The sequence below is a fragment of the Zonotrichia albicollis genome, chromosome 1 (genome assembly GCF_047830755.1).
Source record: "Zonotrichia albicollis isolate bZonAlb1 chromosome 1, bZonAlb1.hap1, whole genome shotgun sequence".
NCBI lineage: Eukaryota > Metazoa > Chordata > Aves > Passeriformes > Passerellidae > Zonotrichia > Zonotrichia albicollis.
The window spans coordinates 40,720,256-40,741,193 of NC_133819.1; the positions used below are offsets into that span (position 1 = coordinate 40,720,256).

Sequence of the window (20,938 nt, forward strand, 5' to 3'; positions counted from 1 at the left end):
CCTGAACTCAGAGTATCTGGCAAAATAGCTTGAGTAACTTCAATGCCCAGTGGTGTTCAGATGTATGAGATAATTATAGCCTTCTCTATAACAGATGTTCTGTTCTTCAGTTTGGCATTTTCTTTCTTCAGCATGCAAAAAATTTTCTCTACCTAAGCTGATGGCCATTTTGATCATGCAGATACAGTTTTTTCCACCTAAAAGTAAGCAGTGTGGTTTTCATAGCTTGTATAGCTACAAGAGTGGGATTTCCCTTTATTATCCTGTTGAGCAAGAAGAAAAGCACTTTGTGGACGCTGATGACACAAAGAGTTAATGTGTTGGTATAGCCAGAATCAGTATAAACTTCATCTTTCCAGAAATAGAAGTCAGTGATTCAGCAGTTCTACTTCATATTGCCAAGTGCAACTTATTTAAATCATGTCATATTCTGCTTTCTGTGTTCCAAACCCAGTCACGTTGTAAGGAAGCTTTTAGATTAGCATATTAGTTTAGATTTTAGACATGCCATTTTGGTTCTCTCTCTTAGGCTCACAAGGCTTTTTTTTTTCTTTTTTTGTCTCTGGAGGTAACATAGACCTTGCATGTAACTCCCACTAAAAAAAATAATTAAATATCATGGAAAGAGGGATGGTGTATGCATTTTTCTAGAAGTTAGTTGTGGCTGGTTTTACACAAGCTTTGTTCTCACAGTTGAGCATATTTTCAAACTGCCCCAATTCTTTCAGTGCCTGTGTGAGTAGCTCAGATTTGCCAAGAGGAGCAGAGGGCTTGCAATCTTGCTCAAAGCCATTTCTGCATTTATGTTTTTCTGGCTGTCTGGTCAGACTGCCACTTCCTAATGGGAGCCAAAACACAATTAAACATTGGTGAGTTGTGAAAAGGCATAAATGTTTGGCTTTCCCTGTGCAAGGGGTTCCTGTGCATAGGCAAAGTAGGTGATGAAGCAGAATTTTTACCCATGTTTTAAGAAATTGGATGCCCAAAGATGTTGCGAGCAGAGCCTCACAAAAATTTTTTGTCCTCACAAAAATTTTGGATTTAATACTGAAGTCCTGTTTGAGAAATGAATACTCCTTAGGGCAAACTCTTGCTGCAACTGGCCCTATGTGCAAGAGGGACCAGGGTGTGCCATAAGGAATATCTTCTTTGGCAGAGGAGGAGGGAAGGGCAGAGACTTTCTCACAGCAGGTCCAGGGCACAAGGGCCATTGCAAAACATAAGCTGAAAAACTTTCTAAATGAATGTAAAAAATTATGGGACTGCATAAAAAGCAAAACAAAACCTGCGACGTGTTAAGTTTTTGTGGCCTATTTACAAGTGTCTGAGAAACAGATTTTAATTTTAGTCGATACTCACAAGCCCATCAGTGGAGCAGCACAGGGGGACACCGTTCTAAAATAGCTCTAGCAGATGCCACAATAATGCAAGTTTTTCCCACATCTCTCATTTATTTCTTGCTGTGTGTAGTTTCTTGCTAAATCTGTTCCCTTGATAAAGCAAAGATGTTCTTGCCATTGGACAGAATGGCTAAGTGCAATTGTCACAAACACTAACTGGCTTAACCTTCTTGTTGCATAGCTACTGCTGCTGTTAAATATTTCCTGGGCTAACAGAGATCTCTGAAATGAGTTTTAATGGGTTTTCTTTTCATGTACACAGGCCATGGCTGCTAAACAATGGCAGCTTGAAGAAAAGCTATTCTAATGATAACAGCAATAGTGTCAGTTATTTGGATAAACTGTCAGAGGGAGGCAGGCCAGCGGTGGATCACTGCAAGGGAGCTTAGAAAATTGACAAAATTACCCTGCTAATATAACCAATACTCCAGATCTTCAGAAAGGGTAATTGTCCTATACATCACGTAGTGTGCAAGTGTTAATATTGGTACTAGATGTCAAGAGACCTCCTATCCTGCCAATTTTACCTTCCCTAAAAAAAGGCTCTCCTTTCACAGCTTTGATTTCTTTAAATTCAAAATATGCAAGTTGATAGTGATTTATGAGGCATCTTGGTAATCACTTCCCAGCCTTGTCGCACAATTGGTATTATTTATTTTAAAATTTATTAATTGATACAAAGTGCCAGCAGCACTGTCTACATCCATTTCTGAGAGCTTCCACTCCATTGCAGAGGGATGAATGTGAAGAAGGGGTTAAGTGCTGCTGCAATGCAGTGGCCTTCTGCTGAGTGGCGCTGCCTGAGATCCTGAGGGTTTGCATCCCCTTCCTGGTGGGACTTCGGTGCTCTTCCGCCCAGCATCTCCCCCTGCCTAAGAAACCTGTCTGCCCTGGGGGACTGTGGTGGTCCTTGAGTGTCCATGTTGTCTCTCCCTGGTGATGACAAGAGCATGGCCAAGCCCTTGGACCACAACCCTGTGGGAAAGGTGTCTGTCTCAGCCTACGTGGGATGGCAAAGGGAGCTGATCTCCTGATGCTGCCCCATAGCTAATAAACGCAGCTGAAGCACTTTTAAGCCCGCGGATGCAGAATACAAAAATTGCAGGCTTATAGTGGACAAAGTATTGAGAATTCTTCCTAGGTGGTGGTTTTTCTTTTTGGTAGGACTTTATTTTTATTTTCTTTTGTTTTTCAAAAAAAGCTGAGCTCACTTTAAAAACCTGTAAATATGAATGATAGTCTGGGAACACAGGCAGCAAAAATAAGCTAATTTGGGTGTTTGTTTGAGGAAGACCAGCTACTACTTATGAAAATGAAAGTCCTTCATCTTCATAAACAGATTTGTCCTGTCCTGATGTCATTAATGAATGTTGTATGTAGATTTTAAAAAGTTCTGATCAATAATGAAATATTTCAAGAACCAATTGAAATTTGAAGCTATGAAACATAACCAGAAACAGCCACATAATTTTGTTAGTCCTTTTGTTGCTAATTCTTAAGTGCAGTGAAAAAAACCTAGTGCCTGGACTATTGACAAAAAAATATATTGCAAAAAATATTTTTAAACTTTTCTATTGTCTGTGAGTATTTCTTCCTCTATATTCAACATTTTTTTTCTTTATTATTCTGTTTGTAATGAAGCTGGACCTTATTTTTTCTTTCCAGTAGTTTGATAAATGGCTTGAGAGGAATCGATGGTGATGGCCTTGTTTGCTCCTTAGCAATTGTGTCAGGGGAGGGGATTTTGTACTTGTTTATTTTTAATTCCCTTTTATTGGCATAAATGATTTTATTAAACATCAAGGTCAGTTCACAAACTTGGGATGTTGGGTGAGAACTGCTAATCGAGAGGTCTGTTTTTTTAAAAGATGTCTTTAAATTTGAACTCAAGTGTAAACTGACAGAAATATGATTGTGATCAAGTGAGTAGCTGAAAAATGCTATTTTAGCAAGTAGGCTGCTAGTCTGTGGAACTGCCCTCTGCCAGGGCATCTTCAAGTAAAATGCTGCAGCTAATTTTATGAAAGCTCAAAACATTTTAGGCCCAAAATAACCGTGTTTGTAATTAGAGATACTAAAACTGAAGCAGTCAGACCCCTGAGGATTTAAGTCAAAAAACCCCTCAAACATCTCAGTCTCTCCCTATCTCAGGTCTGCTGACATGGCTGTGGCTCCAGCACATCCTGGGTGCTGCCTTGGGAATTTGTGGCCAAGCCAGACCTTGCTTCAGGGAGAAGCCACTTTTCCTCTGCCACAGGCACCCCGCGCAAGAAGAGGAGTACATGGGGCAGTTGATTGAACTGTGCTAGAGCTGAGGTGATGATAAGCTTTAGAAGCAGGTGGTCAGAGCTCTGTGGAAGTTGAATCACATTAGCTCTATGCCCTCCTGTTGTATGCTGTGTCATGTTATGTAACACTGTGATATATGTCTGGGTCTTGTATATGTGCAAAGGACTATTTATGCTTCCCTTAGGCAGGAGATATAAAGGTCCTAAATGAGTTAATAATTTGGCTGCACTTTTTTTCTATGTGCAGACTGTGATGCAACTTCAGAAGATTTAATTCTGCCTTTTGTTACATTTGATTCTGCAAATTGACTTCAATACACCTAATTTTTTGTGAGTCCTCTGGACAAGGTTTTGAAATAAAAGAACTGTAGCTTCTTTGCATGGCTGTTATGACCTGCATGGCACTGTTTAGGAAAAAGGAGAAAAAAGATAAATATAACTTGGTCCTTTATCTTTCAAGTCTGTCATGCAGCCTTCAATTAGCTGCACCTCAGTAGTGCAGGAGGGAGGGATGTGGCCTGCAGAGGAGTTTGGGATGGTCCAGGGTGAAATGTTCAACAGCTGCCAAGGAGATCAATCCACTGCAAGGTTGGTGTTTATCCATGTAGAAGGGTGCAAGAATAAATAGGCATCTGATAACATAGTGGTGGTTTAATAAAACAATTTGTCTGTAATATATATATTAAGTAGTTTGATTCAGGCCAGAAATGGTTCTGAAAGAGCACATTTAGAGGTGGTTGTGTTTAGCATTATGCAGAAAGCAAATGACAGTGCAAGTAAGAGATGACACATAATGAGAAGCTGCTTGTATAAGTGTCCTTTACCAAACTGTTACAGAGATGAAAGTATTCCGACTCCACCTTTAGGAACATATTGTATTTCCCTATTTCTGTTTGTTTCCTATCATGTGATGAGGTGCAAGGGAAGGTGCTGCTTGCTAAGTTTAGCCCTGCAGACTGTGGCTGCAGAAACCTGGCAGTTCAGGCTCTGAGAGGGTGGCAATGCTTTGAGGGAAACCGGGCTGTGCTGTGCCATCGTTCTCCATGGCACCCCTTGCAGGGGGCCACGGGGGGAGTATTGCAAAGTCTTGGTTTCCTGACTGGTGTTAATGTACCAACAGCTTCCTGCAGAAGAGTTACTGAAGACTGTAAGAAACATTAATGAGGAAAGAAGAGCTGTTACTTCGGTGAATAAATATAAGATATGAGCACTGAGAAATGCAGGGAAGGCATTTATGCAACTTCACAGCCATTGCTGTATTTTTTCAGAGCTCTGGTACTGAATTGCAGGAATTACTCTGCAGATCGACTCTTACCTATACTCACCCATTTTTCCATCAGAGTCTGAACAAACCCTGTCTTTCCATATGTTCTGAGTCATCTTTATGCAGCTGATGATGTGTACAAGGGGAAAGGGAAAGAAAGGATAGAAGATGCCAGGGAACCCCTTGTGGCTCAGAAACCCTCAGTATACAGCCTGCAAAGGAACTTCTAAATTGTGTCCTCCTTGTCTGCTGGCTATAGGGGCTGTTCCAGATGTGTTCGGAGCAGGGTAAGGTCTCAAGATCTGAGATGGGAGCATGGAAACCTGGGCTTTGTTTGGCAGCCAAAAGCTGTGGCATGGTCCTTCCCAGAGGTGCATGATGTTGTATCTATTTCTTTTTCTGCAGCAGCATTTCATCTGTTGGGTGTGGTAGGATGGGGGAATTGTAATGGTAAGTGGACCTCAGTGAAACATATAATGGCCTGATAACAGGTTGTTTCTATCATTGAAGGACTTCTTGCCTGGCAAGAACTCAATGACCCATGGTTCACAAAAGGAATTTTAGTGGCAAGCCATTGCAAAAAAAATATTAGGCATATGAGGGATAACACAAATATTTAACACCAGCAGAATTAAGAGTATTAATGTACTTTTTTCCTAGGATTCCCTGTTATTTTATTCTAAGAGAAATCCTTGTGAAAAAATATTTCTAAATATAGACATTTGTTTTTAAAAGTGTTAAAAACATCCAGTACTTTTAATAGTCTGTCTTTGTATTGTGTCAAATGCATCATCATGTTAACAGTGCAACTTATTTACTTACAAAAGATGTGATAGCAATCCCACTGACTGTGTGGCTGCCACCTCCTTATGTTTTTGAGCATTGTCCACATAAGACATGGGAAAAAATATTTCACATAAAATGTTCTGAATGGAAGGAAGAAGGGGGAAAAAAAAGAACCCACTGCAAAACAAGAGTGGGGACAAGCAGGCATCAATTACACTTTTTTTTTGGTGGCAGATTTAAGACACAGATTGTTTTTTCTTTAATATGAAATCCAGTTCTAAAACTGATTCCCACTAGGAGGTTTTTAGAGGACTAAAGTCTGATGGGTCAAATCACAGAAGATGTAGGATGATGATCTGTGTACAACATCTGGTAGCAAAGTGAAAAGTGTTCTGGGCATATTTACTCTCTGCTTGCATTTCTCATGCCATTTCCTAAGATGTTCCCACCTGTTATTAGCAACACCCAAATGAAAGTCCTTTTGCTGGGTAGGTCTTTTGTTTTCCCAAATGGGTTGTTTCTTACAGAAACTAAGTCTCGGCTCCTTTTATCATGCTCTGCTAATTCTGTCAGGGGAAGTTAAGATTTTATAGCCAAAGAGTCAGAATTTAGGAAATACTGGAATTCTTCGTGAGCCTGAATTTGGATCCTGTGTGAGCAGTCATTGGCATGTGGTCATTTAAACACTTGATTGGAATGTTGTGCTTTCCACAAGAGCCCAGGCTTTGCTGTTTTTAGGGATAGTTTGGTTCATTGTAACTAGGACTCAATCCTGCAGCTGTCCTCAGACCCACCTGGAAGACCTGCAGAATTTTGCTGCTGTCTTTCAGTGTCCTGTTGCGGAAGTTTTTCAAGTTTTCTTGGATCAAATTCCCCAAACCTGAGGCTTGAATTGAAGTTAGCCCTTTAGATCGACTATGTGTGACACTTTATATCTGACATGGAGCCTAGATACTCTGTACCTGGATCAAGCAAGCTATGCCTTGATATGACTGAGAGTCAGATGCCCTTCACCATTTTAAGATGAAAACAAGAAAAAAAAAAGGAAGAAAAAAAATCAATTTGTTGTAACTATGGATACATATAATTTAAAACCTTACCCAGACCGAACTTTGATTATCTGATGGCAACTGATAGTGGCATTAATTGTGTAACTTTTATTCTCAGAGATTTTTAAAGACTTTTCAGTTTATTTAATTTCAAATGATTGAGAACCAGACTGCCCTTAAATTAGTGCTGCTTTTTCTTAGAGAGTCTTTCCTTAGTCTACAATGTAGATCTTCAAAGAAGCTGAGAAATAGGATATTCAGTATTTCTAATTCCTTTAATCCAGGGATATTGCATTAATGTAAATACTACTGCTGTTGAAATCTGTGAGGAACATTGTTGTTTAATAATGACTTTAGCAAATGAACTAAATTTGAGGTCAAAGCATAGCAAAGGAATAAAGTTCAGATGTCTCAGTTTTAGTAAATCCTTTTTGTGCAGTGGAATTTGATTATAGGATGTACCTGCACAAATCACTTAGTAGTCATTTGTTCTGTAAGTAAACTTGGAGAGCTTTTAGCATACATAATGCATGAGGTGAAGGAGTTTTGTACTGAGTAGTTCTTTCTTATAGCATTGGATATAAGAATACTGGATATTGGATACAATATTGTTATCAGACAGCCCTTATCTGTAGTTGTCCAACCACTCCCCCCACCTTGGTGTTACTTGCGGTGTTGGTGAGGGTGCAGTCCCTCCTGTCCTCCAGCTTGTTGTGACAGTGCCACATTGGAAGCCTTGCTAAAGTCAAGGTGAGCAACATCCCCTGATCTGTGGAGCTGCTTGTCCCAGCACAGAAGTTGAGCCCGGTGGCCAAGTGTAGGTTTTCCTTGCTCATCCCTGTGGATGCTCTTGTCCCTCACATGCTTAGACACAGCACCTATGAAGTTTTTCTCTTTAGTTAGGCTAGGTTTTGGCCAGCCTGATTATCCCCCAATCCTCCCTCTTCTGAAGAGTTGCTGTGGCCTTTCAGAGAGAAGAGAGAGCAGCCTCTGGGTGACCCCGGCTGGCTCCCTTACAGTTTGTGTTCAGTAACCCCTCCCTGGCTTCCTGGAGTAGTTTCTGACTTAATGCTCCTCTTCCTCAGCAGCACTTCTCGCCCCAGGCCCTACTGCTAGGGGAAGACAGCCAAGAGGACTGGCAGCAGACCTTGCCAGTGGAGACTAAGGCAAAGAAAGCACCAAGTACTTCTGTCCTTTGTCACTTGTCCCCTGTCCTTTTGAGCAGTGGCCCATCTTTTCTTCCGTTTCCCTTCTGCTGCCAACACTCCTGTTGACAAGCTGGTATTCCTAACGAATTTATCTTTCTGCTCCAGCTGGTAATACGGTGTGTTATTATTACAAAAGTTGTAACACTTGCTGAAAGTATTGTAGTTGTCACTCTTCCCCATTCTGGTTTGGTCTTTCTAATGTAAATAATTTTTCATTTTAGACTTGAACCTTTTTTTTTTCCACAACATTTTGTGCATATGAGCCTATGACAGAGGCATTAAGTGGTATTAAGACTTAGAATATTTATATGTATCTGATTTGAAATATAAACCTTATTATTACACCCCATAATTCTTCAAGCTTCTATTCTAAAGCACAGTACAATATTTATTAAGAAAATGTATTAAGGAGATTTTCTTTCTTCCTTTGCTTATCCTGATTTAACATTTGAAATTACTTCAAATACATATTCTTTCCAGAGGAAAAAAATACCGACTTAAAAAATAAATCATGCGTGAACGAAGAATATTAAAAGGTCAAAAAGCCAGAAAGCTAACAGAAGAGATTGGAGGCAATGCTGCAGTGCAGAAGGAAATTTAAGCTTTTGTTTATCAGGAAATATATTATTTGGATGAAAAACAATAAGTAGAGATGGTGACTTGTTTCAGGAATTTAACATATGTACCCTGTTACTCTGAATTCCTATTGCTTGCAACAGGAGTAGCTCATTATCCCAATTAGTGATGCGTTGGTTTTACACGGACGCGTAACGAAGCAGCTGCATCCCCACATTGCAGAGCCCCTCACCTCTGAGCGCAGGAGTTCAGCATCTTCGTATTGTCACTTCGCGTGGTATGGAAAAAGCACGTGGCACAGAGCCCAAAATGCTTTAGGCAGAGCATCTTCAGCTGAGTCTGTGTCTGTTAGCAAGACACTTGGCTCATTGTGCCACAACGTTTAGCAGAAAATAGTGGTGATTTTGGGGAAATGAGAAAAAGCAAGTTGTTGCGTTGAAGGCAAATTTCTGCACTATGAGACATCCTAAGTATATCGGAAAAAAGTGAGCAGGTTGCCTTTAGCAAACTGAAAGTTAGTTTTGTGTGGATTTTTTAATTGAGTCAACATTTCTGAGTGCATGAGTCAAATGACATTTGAAACTTTGGACAAGCACAGTGGCACAATCTGTTGTTGAAGAAATGGGAAAGGGTTGAGAAGTTGCCCCATAGTAAATGTAGAACTTTTAAATTTCTTCCCCCCTGCTCTGAAAACTGCTTAAAATCAGAGGTAGAGGAAACATTGAAGAAAAAAGTAGGAATTAGATGAGAAAGGAATTACTGAATAATATTGGATAGCAATTTTAAAGGTGATGGGTCCTTTGCACATCTGAGCAGCTGGTCAGGTGTATCTATATTCAGATTCACTGTTTTTGAAGCCAAATCGGCATTCTGAAATTAATTTTACTTTTCAAAAAAAGCTTTGCAGTTTTTGTTTGCCGTATAGGAAAAACATGCCAGAATCTCACTAGCTGCAAAAAACTTAGTTGACATTTTTCAGTGACGCTGAGTATTACAAAATGTCCATCATTCAGCAATCCTGTGGTTCCAGGACCTCAAGTCATGGCAACAAAGAGCATGCTGGGCATTAACTGCTGTGGCATCTACTCAGACAGGTGGCCAAATACCCCTGTGAATGGGCTGATCAATTAGCACCTTTGCCTCAGTCTGCATTTGGTGTGAATATTCACCCCTTGAATATAGGGTGTATCTTGAGAGTTTAGTGCTCAGGCTCCAATTCAACCTAAGGTACATATGACTTCTTTGTAAGAGCATGAGTGGAAGCAAAAGTATGGCAATATTTTGTTTCATAGATCCCAAAAGACACTGGTGTTGGGGTTTTGTACTCACTCTCAGCATGCTTAAGTAAGTTAATTCTCAAAATCAATAAAATCTACAGAAAACTGAGTTTTAAGGGAAAAAAGAGTCTGTCAATAAATTGTATTTAATTCTGAAAATTCCAAAGATAGAATAAAGAAGTTCTCTAATTTTTGCATTAATTATTCAGTTTATTTAGTAGATTTTGCCTCAAGTGGATTTGATTGATGTCTGGAAGATGTTTTAATTGTAAGTTATATTAGATACTTGTTAAATCAAATAAAATTAAACAGCTTTTCCCATACTACCTCCCAAGTCTGACACATGAAATCTAAAGAAAATTGAGATTTGATAAGGTATCAGAATCTGCAGTAACAAAGTTGAGAGATCTTATTCATCTTCTGTAGCAAATAATTTAAAGCTCATAGTTGACATCCCAGAATGTTCCTGTCATATCTTGCTCACTTTCACGTTCATAATGTTTTGTGTGCTCCTGGGATGCCAGTCATGTGATGCTCAAGCACATTTTGACCTGAAGGGCGTCTGGAATTCACCTCCCCACCAAATTAAGGCTTGTAGAGTACTATTCCTTCACTCTTTCCATGGTCTTAAACAGTATCTCAGGTCATGCGTAATGGTGACTTCATTATGAAGTTCTCTCTCTTACACAGTGGACTGGCTTTTGGAATGTAGAGAAGTATCTGGAATGGGACAGAACAGTTCTTAACATGGGGTTTCACACCTGCAGTGAGCCCTACCTCAGCTTCCCTGTCTCCCTTAGCCTTTTTTGGTACAGTATTCATGGCTGTCAGAAGCATGAAGATGACTGGCACCACCTTTGCCAGCTATGTCCATCGACTGACACCTTAATTTTAACCTAGGCTTAAATTCTTACCCCCACTATATCAGCTTACTCCTAGGAAGGTTTTCTAGCTCTCTTATAAATGACATTACTTACACTGGTCTCACAGGGTTGGTTGTGTCTTCTTCATCCTAAGTGAGGAATTATGTATGAACAGTAATGACTTGTGTGGGCAATTTTTTAAAAGCTGTTTTCTGTGATGAATGTGCTGGATGAGTTTGCACTGGAAGCAAAAATGTGGTGAGGTTTGTGATGGCTCATATCTTCTATGGGCATCCTCTGGCATCCTGCCTAGGACCAGTGTGTTACTGTAGCTCAAGGGGTCTCAAAGAAAACATGAACTCTGGCTATTGTGAAATGCCCCAAGTTCTGTGGTGATGATGCCACGCTGCTGTGGAAAGGAGAAGCCTTTCCCAAACTGCGTTCCGTGGATTCTTTTGGCCACGAGACGGAAGGCACAACTCATCTTTATATATACTGGGTGGAGGGGGCAGAGCTTCCCCACGCACATCCAGAAAAGATCATTGTGGTAACATGGGGAGATGATGAGCAACATTCCTGGGGAGCTCTGCCATCCCTGAATCCTCCATCCCAACAGTGCTTATGTCAACAGTGGCAGATTTCCTGCTTAATTCTTTCATAAGAAAGATAAACTTAGGAAGCTTGGTTGGATCTTGAAAAACCTTTTTGGTTGGGCTTTTTTTCTGCAGAATGAATACACATCTGCTTCTGATCTCTGCTCGCCAGATTCTCCACTGGAGAGGAAAGAGATGATATTGACATTTAGTTTTGTTCTGTGTTCTAAATTCAGGTTTATGTGGGGGGCTTTTTTTGTAGCCAGGTTCTCACAGCAGTGTTGATGCCAGGGTATGTGTGGACTGTGTGCAGAAAAGCAATGCAGTGCAGCACGTGCCTGCTGCATCTCATTTCCAAGATGCTTTTAGGCTGCCACATGTAAACAAATATCCAGAGAGTAAATTTAGTTTCTCAGAACCAAATATGTGTTTGTTCTTGCAAACATTTGGAAAGTTAAGTATCAGCCTTTTGGTCTGCATTTTTGTTCTTAACCTTCAAATGGACTAACAGGTCATTGAAGCCCCAAAACTGGATTTGTGGAAATGTAAGCACAAACAATAACTTCTTCTTGAGTTCATTTCCCCCCCTCCTTTTTTTTTTTTTTTTAAACCACAGAGTTGTTGTATCACAAACAGTAATTGCCATCATATTTTGATCTGTTCTCTGAAATATTCTTATTAGAGGAATTGCAATGTTTTATTGTCCAGATTGCCCAGATTTAGTAATTTAAAGATCTAAAGTCTGTTCACATTTAGTCTCAGTGCATCAATTAAATATGAATGGATTGGATAATGAAGCAATAACAGTAATTTATGTCAAAGGATATAGGCTATTGTTTACGAGTTTGCCAAAGTGCCAAAATACTTTATCTATAGAAAGAATTCTTCTTCTCCCTTGTGAGGAAATAAATAATGCCTCAGGAATATTCTGTCATGGGAGCTTCCTGCCATGAAATAAATGGGAGGAGACAAGGCTGTGAAGGTTATTTTCCACTCTGGAAAATATTTGTTTGATGACACAGCTCTTATTGCTAATTTTTGTTTTTTTAATGCTAGGAACTGAATTTTGCCCCCCTGGCTGGACATAAGAAGCCCCAAGTTCAGAGAAGTCACCATGTTTTAGACCCAAACTACAGGTAGTCTGTGGATAAGCAGAAAAGTGCTTATGAGGGATGAGTAGCTCCATCTGTGGTATAACAATATGTGGGCAGGGGAAGGTGAAGAGCTGGAGCTGGCAGCTCTGCAGCATCTATTACATGTATTCAGTGTCCAAAACCCAGGCAGGCAGTGATGGCCAGGGTATTCTGCATCTGAAAACAATGCTTCTGATTTCTGTGCCATTCTCGTCTTGGGCTGGTTTTTGCCGGCGCCTATTTGTCCTCAGGTGAGATCATCTTCAGACTCTCCAAATGAAATGCTCTCTAATCCCCTTTATTATTTTGACTTCATCATACTTCAAAATAAGCTACTGTACACCTGACCAATTAGCTTTTCAAATTTCCTGTTGATAATGGTGGTGTGCCGAGTATTTCAGTCGGTCTTAATGGAAATAGGAGATACTGTGATTAGTGAGAAGATTTTCAGGCTTCTAGTGTATGTCACCCTGGCTAATGACTGCTAAACTCTCAGTGCTTTTGAAGACAGTCAGAACAGTGAATTCCTGGAGCTTTTTCTTTGCTTTATTTGTTGGTTTTAATTCAGAAAACTATAAAATAAGACCTTCTTTGTGGGTAATGTTCAATAAAGAACTTCCTCTTCCTGTGGATGCCTCGATTTCTCTGTATTGTCTAGCTGTAAAATATTTATAAAATTCTAAAATCTGCACAGTCATGACTTGGAAGAGAATTATTTTGGAATAGAGAAAATTGAGCCAAATTTTGCTTGTGCTTTCATACTATAGATCTTGAATGCTTTGTGCTAGATTCAAGGGAATTGTAGGCCTCCGGAGTATTTAGCCTACTGATTTCAACAGCTTTGTCAATGAAGCAAAGATCTCCAAGTATTTTATTGATCCATCAAATCCCACTTTCAGTCTGACTGTTGAATGACTGCTGTGTCTGTTGGAGGACTAGGCCAGGGCTTTTTATTAATTTCCATTTTCCCTTAGTGAGGTTTTTTTTTTCCTGTGTGAAGTGAAAGGGTAAGCAAAGCACAATTACACCTTTTTCCCATGTAATAAAGATATCACTTCGACAAAAGTGAGTTCAGTGCATATTTTACAGTCACAATAGTCCTGTGAACACATAATTCTAAGTTTGTTTTTAAATTAGAAAAATATTATTAATGAGAAAATGAATTTTATTGGTATTTTAGTATGTTAAATTATTTCATTCCTTCAGTTTAGATACAGAATAGCAAAATCATTGTATGCAGAAGTCATTTTTATCTGCAAAAGAATTAGGTTTAGTTATTAGGTTAGACTTTAATAACATTTTCCCCATCTTTAAGTAATATTGCAACCCTAGTATGTCTTTCATCCAGTAATCACAGAGCATTATATATGCCTTAGGAAGGTATAATGAAGAATCATTACAGATTAGTAAACTGAGATGTAAGGAACTTAAATTACTTGCTTGGAGTAGTGCAGTGATTTTGTGGTACAGAGAGTATAACCCAGCAGCTATCGCTCACTGGGCTTCTTGTATCCAGCAAATCACTTTTAAAGGCCTTGGAAGGAATTCAGAGAAATCAAAATCCTCTTGAGGTGTGTTCTGGTTTTCTTGATTGAAAGAACTGTGAGGGAATAGACTTTGAACTTTATTGTCAGTGTTCATCTTCTGAGTTTACTCACGTTTTCACATGCCATTCCTTTACAAATTGAAAATGCTGCCAAGAGGTGAGCTGGTGCTTCTACAGAAACAGTCTAGGAAGCCTTGCTACTGTGCAGAGGGGTTAGAAAACTCAGACTCTTTTACATCTGTTTATTTTCTCTTATATATGTAGAGAAGAATCCAAAAGAAGCTCTTTCTTCCAGGCCTTCATTGGCCAGACGGGAGATAGGTAATAGTCATGGCTGGATTCTGCAAGAGCACTGAATACCCTACAGACTTGGGAAGAAAATTATAGCTGGAGTTCCCTTGGCTGCAGCCTTTCTAAAATGCATGAGGTGTCTGTGTAGCCCACTTAGATGTTCATTTTTTATTCACTTTTCTGTTCCACCTGTCTATGGATGGGAAATACAGCTTACCTTCTGGTGCTATTCCTCACTGAGGAAGCAAACCAAAGGCAGGAGAGTTGATATTACTTTGACCTATGTTTCTTTTCCCCTGTATTTCCCTTACTGCTCTGCTTTCTCTTCAAATGTGATGATTGTCTTTTGCTTAACAGGAGATTTTCTGTTCACTCAGCTCCAAAATCCCATCAACAGACTAAAAGTTGGTGGCATCCTCTCATCTTCTCTGTAATTGACTAGTAAGAACTCTCTAGCACACAAAAATTACTCCTTCGTACAGTAGGGTGCAGAGAGAACTGTTTTCCTCATGTGAGCTGTAAAGTGGTATTTGCACAATTTATTTGTATTTACTTTGTCTTATTTTATTTTTCTCAATTGGGAGAGAAGGGAATTGTGTTGTAATTGGGCACTTAGATGAATCTAGCAGCTGGAAAACACTCCATTCAGAGTGAAATGGATAGTGTATGTTCACAATTGCTTAAATAACACATGTTTTAATGTAGGACTGTGTGCTGAACTCATTTTTTCATATAAAATATGGACTATGATAGGAAAAGTCAACATATCGGTGTTAATAGGGAATCTTTCCAAGACCTCCATTTCAAGTGGATAAAAGAGTACAAATCTGGGATAGCCAAAGGTGACTACAAACAAATTGGCCAGCCCATTAGCATAGCTGTCCAGCTGCATCCTAGGCTCTGAGGCCACTCCAAAACCACAAGCCCGACCGCCTCAGAAGCCTGCCAAGGAGCCAGCTGCTGCTAATAAAGCAGACTCTACAACTTGGCATCTGGGGCCTGTGATTCCCATCCAAAAGGAATTGTATGTGAAAAATATTTGAAATTTGTCCTTTTAAGTAGTGTTTTGCTTTGGAAAGAAAATACTTTAGTCTAAGCTTGCAACTAGTGAAAAACTACCTAAGAGTACTTGGTTGCCGTGGAAAGATAAATACTGTTCTTGTGTAAGGAGGTTGGATGTTAGAAGGAGGAGCGTGGTTCATTTAATATCTGAGGGGCTTCTGGTTCAACATTTCTGGGTTATTTACTTAGAAAGACCAAGGTGTATCTCATTATTCATGCTTAGTTGTGTGCAGTTTCATGGGACACTGTCTCAAAGAATTGAACTGTAGGGTTTAAGCAGAAGGGTGCATTCCTGAGAATGGATAAGAATTAGCACATTAATTTTTTCACTTTTAAATAATGAAAAAGGAGAAATTTTATTCATTTTTCAAAGATGAAAACAAATCCTATTAGCCATCCATGCTAAATTAATAAGCTGCTTGGAATGATCTACAAACCAGTTCATTCCCCACACACTCTCCACTGAATAATGAAGCATGAGAATTGAAAAATGAGTTGGTTGCATTGGTTATGTGAAAAATTAATGGCAAAACCAGCTCTGAATTCCAGCTCTCTTGAAGTGAGACATTTAGATTTTGCCCTTTTTTTTTTTTTTTTTTTTTTTTTTTTTTTTTTTTTCCTAGAGGTGTAGGTCCTGTACTTGGTTGTTGTGGCACAACCTCTTTTGCAGGTTTCTACAGCTGGTGTCAGGGTGTTTCGAACCAGTCTTGACAGTGGTGCACCTTCTGGCTCTTGAGGCAGAGAAGTTAGGTGCTTTTCCCCCAGCCACGGAGGGGTCCGACATCAGAACAAGGCACAGATTTCCTGCTACCAGGTGTGCAGGTGGCTCCCCAGACAGTGCCCACTTTGGCATCATCCAGGATCCTGTACCTAGTGGTCCATATCTGGGATCATCATTAGGTTGCCAGTCATTTCTTTCACTCCAGTTATTACTTGGAGATTACCAAACCAGATCCTTTGCTCATTTAGAGGCACAGTGCATACTTCTGCCATCAGTCATACACTCAGCAGCTCAGGAAACAAGAACGGGAAGCTTTCTTCTGACCTGAGGCTTTTAGTCTGGCAACCAGCCAGAAGATGTCATCAGCCTCAGTACAGGCAATTTTGTAATCTTTCTGCAGATGGTATTCTGGGGTATTGGATATGCATGGAAATTACTGTGGGCTGCTGTGGCTGAGATTTATTAGTGAAGAGGGTTTGGAGTGTAGCAGTGTTTGCTGGGCTGAGAAGATCAGCATCCCCTAAAGTGCAGTGTGGCTGCCTCTCTGCCCATCCTTAAAGCATCTCTGAGGATACTGCTGGGAACCCAGGCATCCATGTGTGCCTGTTGTCTGAGCAGTTCTTACTTGAGGAACAGCCTGTCATCTGCCCTTATTCTTTGTATACTGAGGACTTCTTTCTTTTTTTTTTTTAATAGCTGTGGCCTCAAAATTGGTGTAAATGTATTTTGTGTTTGCTTCCACATCCCCTTTCAGCTGGCTGAGAGGGATAAAATGTCTTAAGCTTAAATTAGAATTAGGCTCCCAGTGTTTTCCTCTGTGTGAGGATAAAGATCTTATAACAGAATGAAAATTGCTCTTTGTATTTCAAAGGTAAATTTCCACTTTTTTTTTTTCTTGCATATTAGGTTGGTGTGAGGATAGGACATTTACTCATTATCCCCTGCTAAGACATACATAATAGTAACAATTAATAATTAAAGTACATAGCACTTCATTGGCTTATGGGAAGATATTTCACCGCTTTACGTCATTTACGTGCATTCAGTGTGCATGGTAATCTGGGAGGCATAGGGCAAAGCAGAAAAAATGTAACCTCGATCTCTGTTGTCTTTTTATTTAACCTTAGCAATGCTCAAAATGTGCAAGATTACCATGGGGTATTTCCTGAGCTTTTGATATATTAAAGCCCAATGTGTTATACACAGTCATACCTGTTTCTTCCATGGCCATAGTGTACACAGAGATTAAAATATGCTTTCAGATAGGATTTGATAATATATCTGAATAGGTGCCTACGTATTTAATATAGGTTAGTGTTGCCTGTAGTGTTATCCAGCTGGGCCACAGCCATGGCATAGAGCTGATTTCCAAGATGTGTCCCTGGTGTTGGAGCTCAGTTGAGGTGGTGCCTGTGCTGGTACTCAAGGCTGCTGCTTCAGCTCTCTATTTCTGGGAATGACATTGAAGCCTGAGTGGGTGGGGATTACCCAGTGATAAAATGTGTGTGCAGAGAAATATGATCCCTGTGCATTAAGTGCTTTTGATTGTCAGCAAAAGTATCTGTGCAGAGACTTGGGGAAGGGAGCTCATTGCCCTTTCTCTTTTACTGGAGATGAGAGTGAATGTCATTACTTGATAGCATGGTGATCACACTAAAAAACAGTATTTTTTCTTTCAATGGCTCCTACTTGAGTCACATTACAACCAGGTGAGATTGCTGAGGAATTCTGATGTCTTAACACTTGGAGCTATGTTCCCTCTCTCCTGGTTCAAATGGGAGAAACTGGGAAGATGGAAGGAGGAGGCCAGGAGGAAAGGCATCAGTGCAAGTGTGGTGTTTCATTTCATTGAAACATCTGATCATCACCTGTCATTGATGCCCCCCTTATAGTCTCCAACTTTTTTTCCTGCTAAGTAAGGGACTATTTCCTGCTAACAAAGGGACTTGTTTGAAACAGTTTAGAGCTGCTAATTTAGAAACATCCATCTACCAAGACTGTGATTTAGTGTATGCATAATTATAAGCACTAAAGTAGAGCCACTGACATTAAAGGGGCAGTTGATTAGCATGATCAGAATTACTCACAGACTTAAATATTTTCTCTGTCCAAAGCCTAAAAGTAGAACAAGCATATTAGAAGTCACTAAAGTGTCATTGCTGCTGTAATGAAAATTGCAGATGTTTTGCTTTTATTAGCCCATTAGCATAGCATGGTTAACTTAGCATTGGTCCAACATTTACCTGCTGTTGTCACTACACATAAAGCTAGCAGAGGGTGCTGGTTACCTTGTGGAAATGGCATTTTCTCCCTCTCAGCAGGCAGTTACATTCCAGGAGCTCTGACTCCCGTTCCCCTGGCTGCCCCTCTGGACCTTGGTCCTCAGGATACTCCAGCTCCTGCAAGTTCTTCCCTAGATTTCAGCTTTTCTACATAGGTCACAACGGTGATAGGATGGTCTCCTCTTTCCAATCACTCCTTTGTTCTCCTGACAAGCACCCTGTGCTGTGAGCAAATACTCCAGTGGTCAGAGAGCCAGGGATGGTTGCAGCAATTGAAATTCTCTGTTGTTGCCTCAGATCAGAGATGTTAAGGTAATTTTTCTAGCATGTGGGTGTCTTTTTTCACAGCATGTATTTACCAGGGAGTTAGGGGAGGACACTGTTTTTCCCTGTGAGAATGCCTCCCTTCTTAAGCAATATTTCCCAGTTGCTGTGTGTGGTTTGTGGTTGTTCAGAAGTGGGTATGATTTTGAGAGCAGAAGGTCTTGGCCTGATTGTCTTTTCCAAACCCTGTTTCTCTATTGCGAAAGACATCCGTAACAACAGAGTGTTTTCAGGCTGCTTTGGAATTTTTCTCCTCTCCCAGCCTAGCCAGCCCTCTGCCACCTGACTGTGCGTGTACTGGGTGCTCCTCATGTTTAGAAAAGACTAACTCGGCTTCTGGCACCAGCTTCTGTACCTTTGGCTAGATACTCTTATTTGTGTTTTAGCATACTCTTAGAGCAGATTGTGTTTAATTTCTTTCTGTAGTGCTAGTTACTCCTTGAGTATCTGTCATTTCAGAGCTTTGTTTTGTGATCTAGCTACTTTAATTCCAAATTAAAGAGTATAGTAGAATGATGCATTTCATAGCTATGGCATTTGCAAGGCATTGCTGGCTTGGAGTGGGCGCAGGTGCCATAGGAGTGGGCAGCTGGAAGTGGCCAGGGAGGGCAGGACAAGCATAGCACAGTTCTGGATTTACCCAGGTAACGCACACAATTCTGTCGCGCTATTTTGCCTTTTCCAGTAACAGCCTTTTTGTTTTGCTCTGTTTGCAGCAGTCCTATGCACCAGCTCCCCACCCCATGGCTCCTCCCAGCCCCAGCACAAACAGCAGCAACAACAGCAGCAACAACAGCAGCGGAGAGCAGTTGAGTAAAACCAACCTGTACATTCGAGGCCTTCCACCCGGCACCACCGACCAGGACCTTATCAAGCTGTGCCAGCCGTAAGTGCCCTTCCCATACTCGCTGTCTTCTGTAGGAAGATGTCAGAGCTGGCCTTCCTGCTTACACTTGTGTGGCCCCTAAAAGGCATCAGAAGCCTTCTGTACTTGAAGGTTGACTGGTTTTCCTTTAGTTTGAATGGCTAATTAATGCCTGCTAAAAACCTTCAGGTGAAGAGTTTAGGGGAAGAGAGCTGAGGGCCTTCACACTGACTTTTGTTTGCTCTAATGTGGTTGATTTCTTGTGTTAAAAGGAGAATTTGCATGGCAGGAAAACCTCTCCAATGACAGATTTTATAGTTATAATGATCTGTGAATCACAACCCAGTGCACAACACAACATGGGTGTTCCTCCCTCAATCATTTATCACATTTTATGATTGCTGTGTCACATTGCTGGGCTCAAAGACTGAGAAGTATGAAACCCACTGAAGGTGGCCTTGTAGCCATGTAATTAACATCTAATTAACTGCAGTGCCACTGAAAAATGATGCTGTAGAAAGTGGCACCTTCTACCTCCCTGATTATCTTGAGAGTCATATTTGCAGACTGTACTGATAAAGATTGGTTTTATTGTGTTTTATTTCTGTTGAAACCAAAGAGGTGGCATAAAGGAGCTTTTTGCTCCACATGTGTTGTCAAAAGAACTACTTCCTAAAACATTGCACTCTTCTACCCTTCTTCTCTTGACTAAATGTAGTGGACAATATGGAATGACAACCTGATTAGAATTCCAAAGTCTTGATTATTATTGTTGACATGTGGAAGGGGAATAATCCAATTTGAGATTCCAGCCAGAGATCACCATGGTGGAACTTAGCATAAAACTTTTTTTTTTGCATTGGAATAAGCACAAGGAGAAATTTGAAAAATAAAAGTCCACTCTTGTTATGATGCAGAACTGCAGTAGTTTTGCCATAGAGTAATCTATTCCAAAAGACAAGATCATCTCTGTATTTTGTAATCAAAAAATCAGCCTTTCAAAGAGATATCAATAAATGAAATCTGGTAAAGTAAGGAACAGTCTGGGGCTGATCTACAGACCTGAATCCAAATGACTGTTGTTTTGAAGTTTGCAATAGGCGTAGCAATTCAGTGGGCTTCTACAATTTTGACATTCTGCCTTTCCTGATTTTGATTTAAAATCCTGAAAGACTTCCCTGAGTACTCCTTATGAGGGCATGACTGGCCAGGACTGGAGTTAGCAGCCTCACTGAAGTGATACCTGAACTTGAGTGAGCTTGAAACTCTTCCCTGCGACTTTCTGCCATTAAAGCTTCTGTGGGTAGAACTGACTCACTGCTCACAGGAGAATAGCCTGCTGGTGATGTTTTTTTATTTCATGCAAGCTGAAATGTGAATGTACCTGTCCAACCTTTGTACAAACTACAT

The 20,938-nt window shown here is 40.3% G+C and overlaps 1 protein-coding gene across 12 annotated transcripts in view; it reads left to right on the top strand.

The window, feature by feature from the left end:
• The window catches only part of RBMS3 (RNA binding motif single stranded interacting protein 3), a 707,096-nt gene that overhangs the window by 343,537 nt on the left and 342,621 nt on the right, over positions 1 to 20,938 (top strand). For all 12 annotated transcript variants that reach the window (XM_014274144.3, XM_026799147.2, XM_074538955.1 and 9 more), the window contains one exon: positions 19,380 to 19,549. In XM_014274144.3, the coding sequence (XP_014129619.1) occupies positions 19,380 to 19,549 (170 nt within the window). The remainder of the gene's footprint in view (positions 1 to 19,379; positions 19,550 to 20,938) is intronic.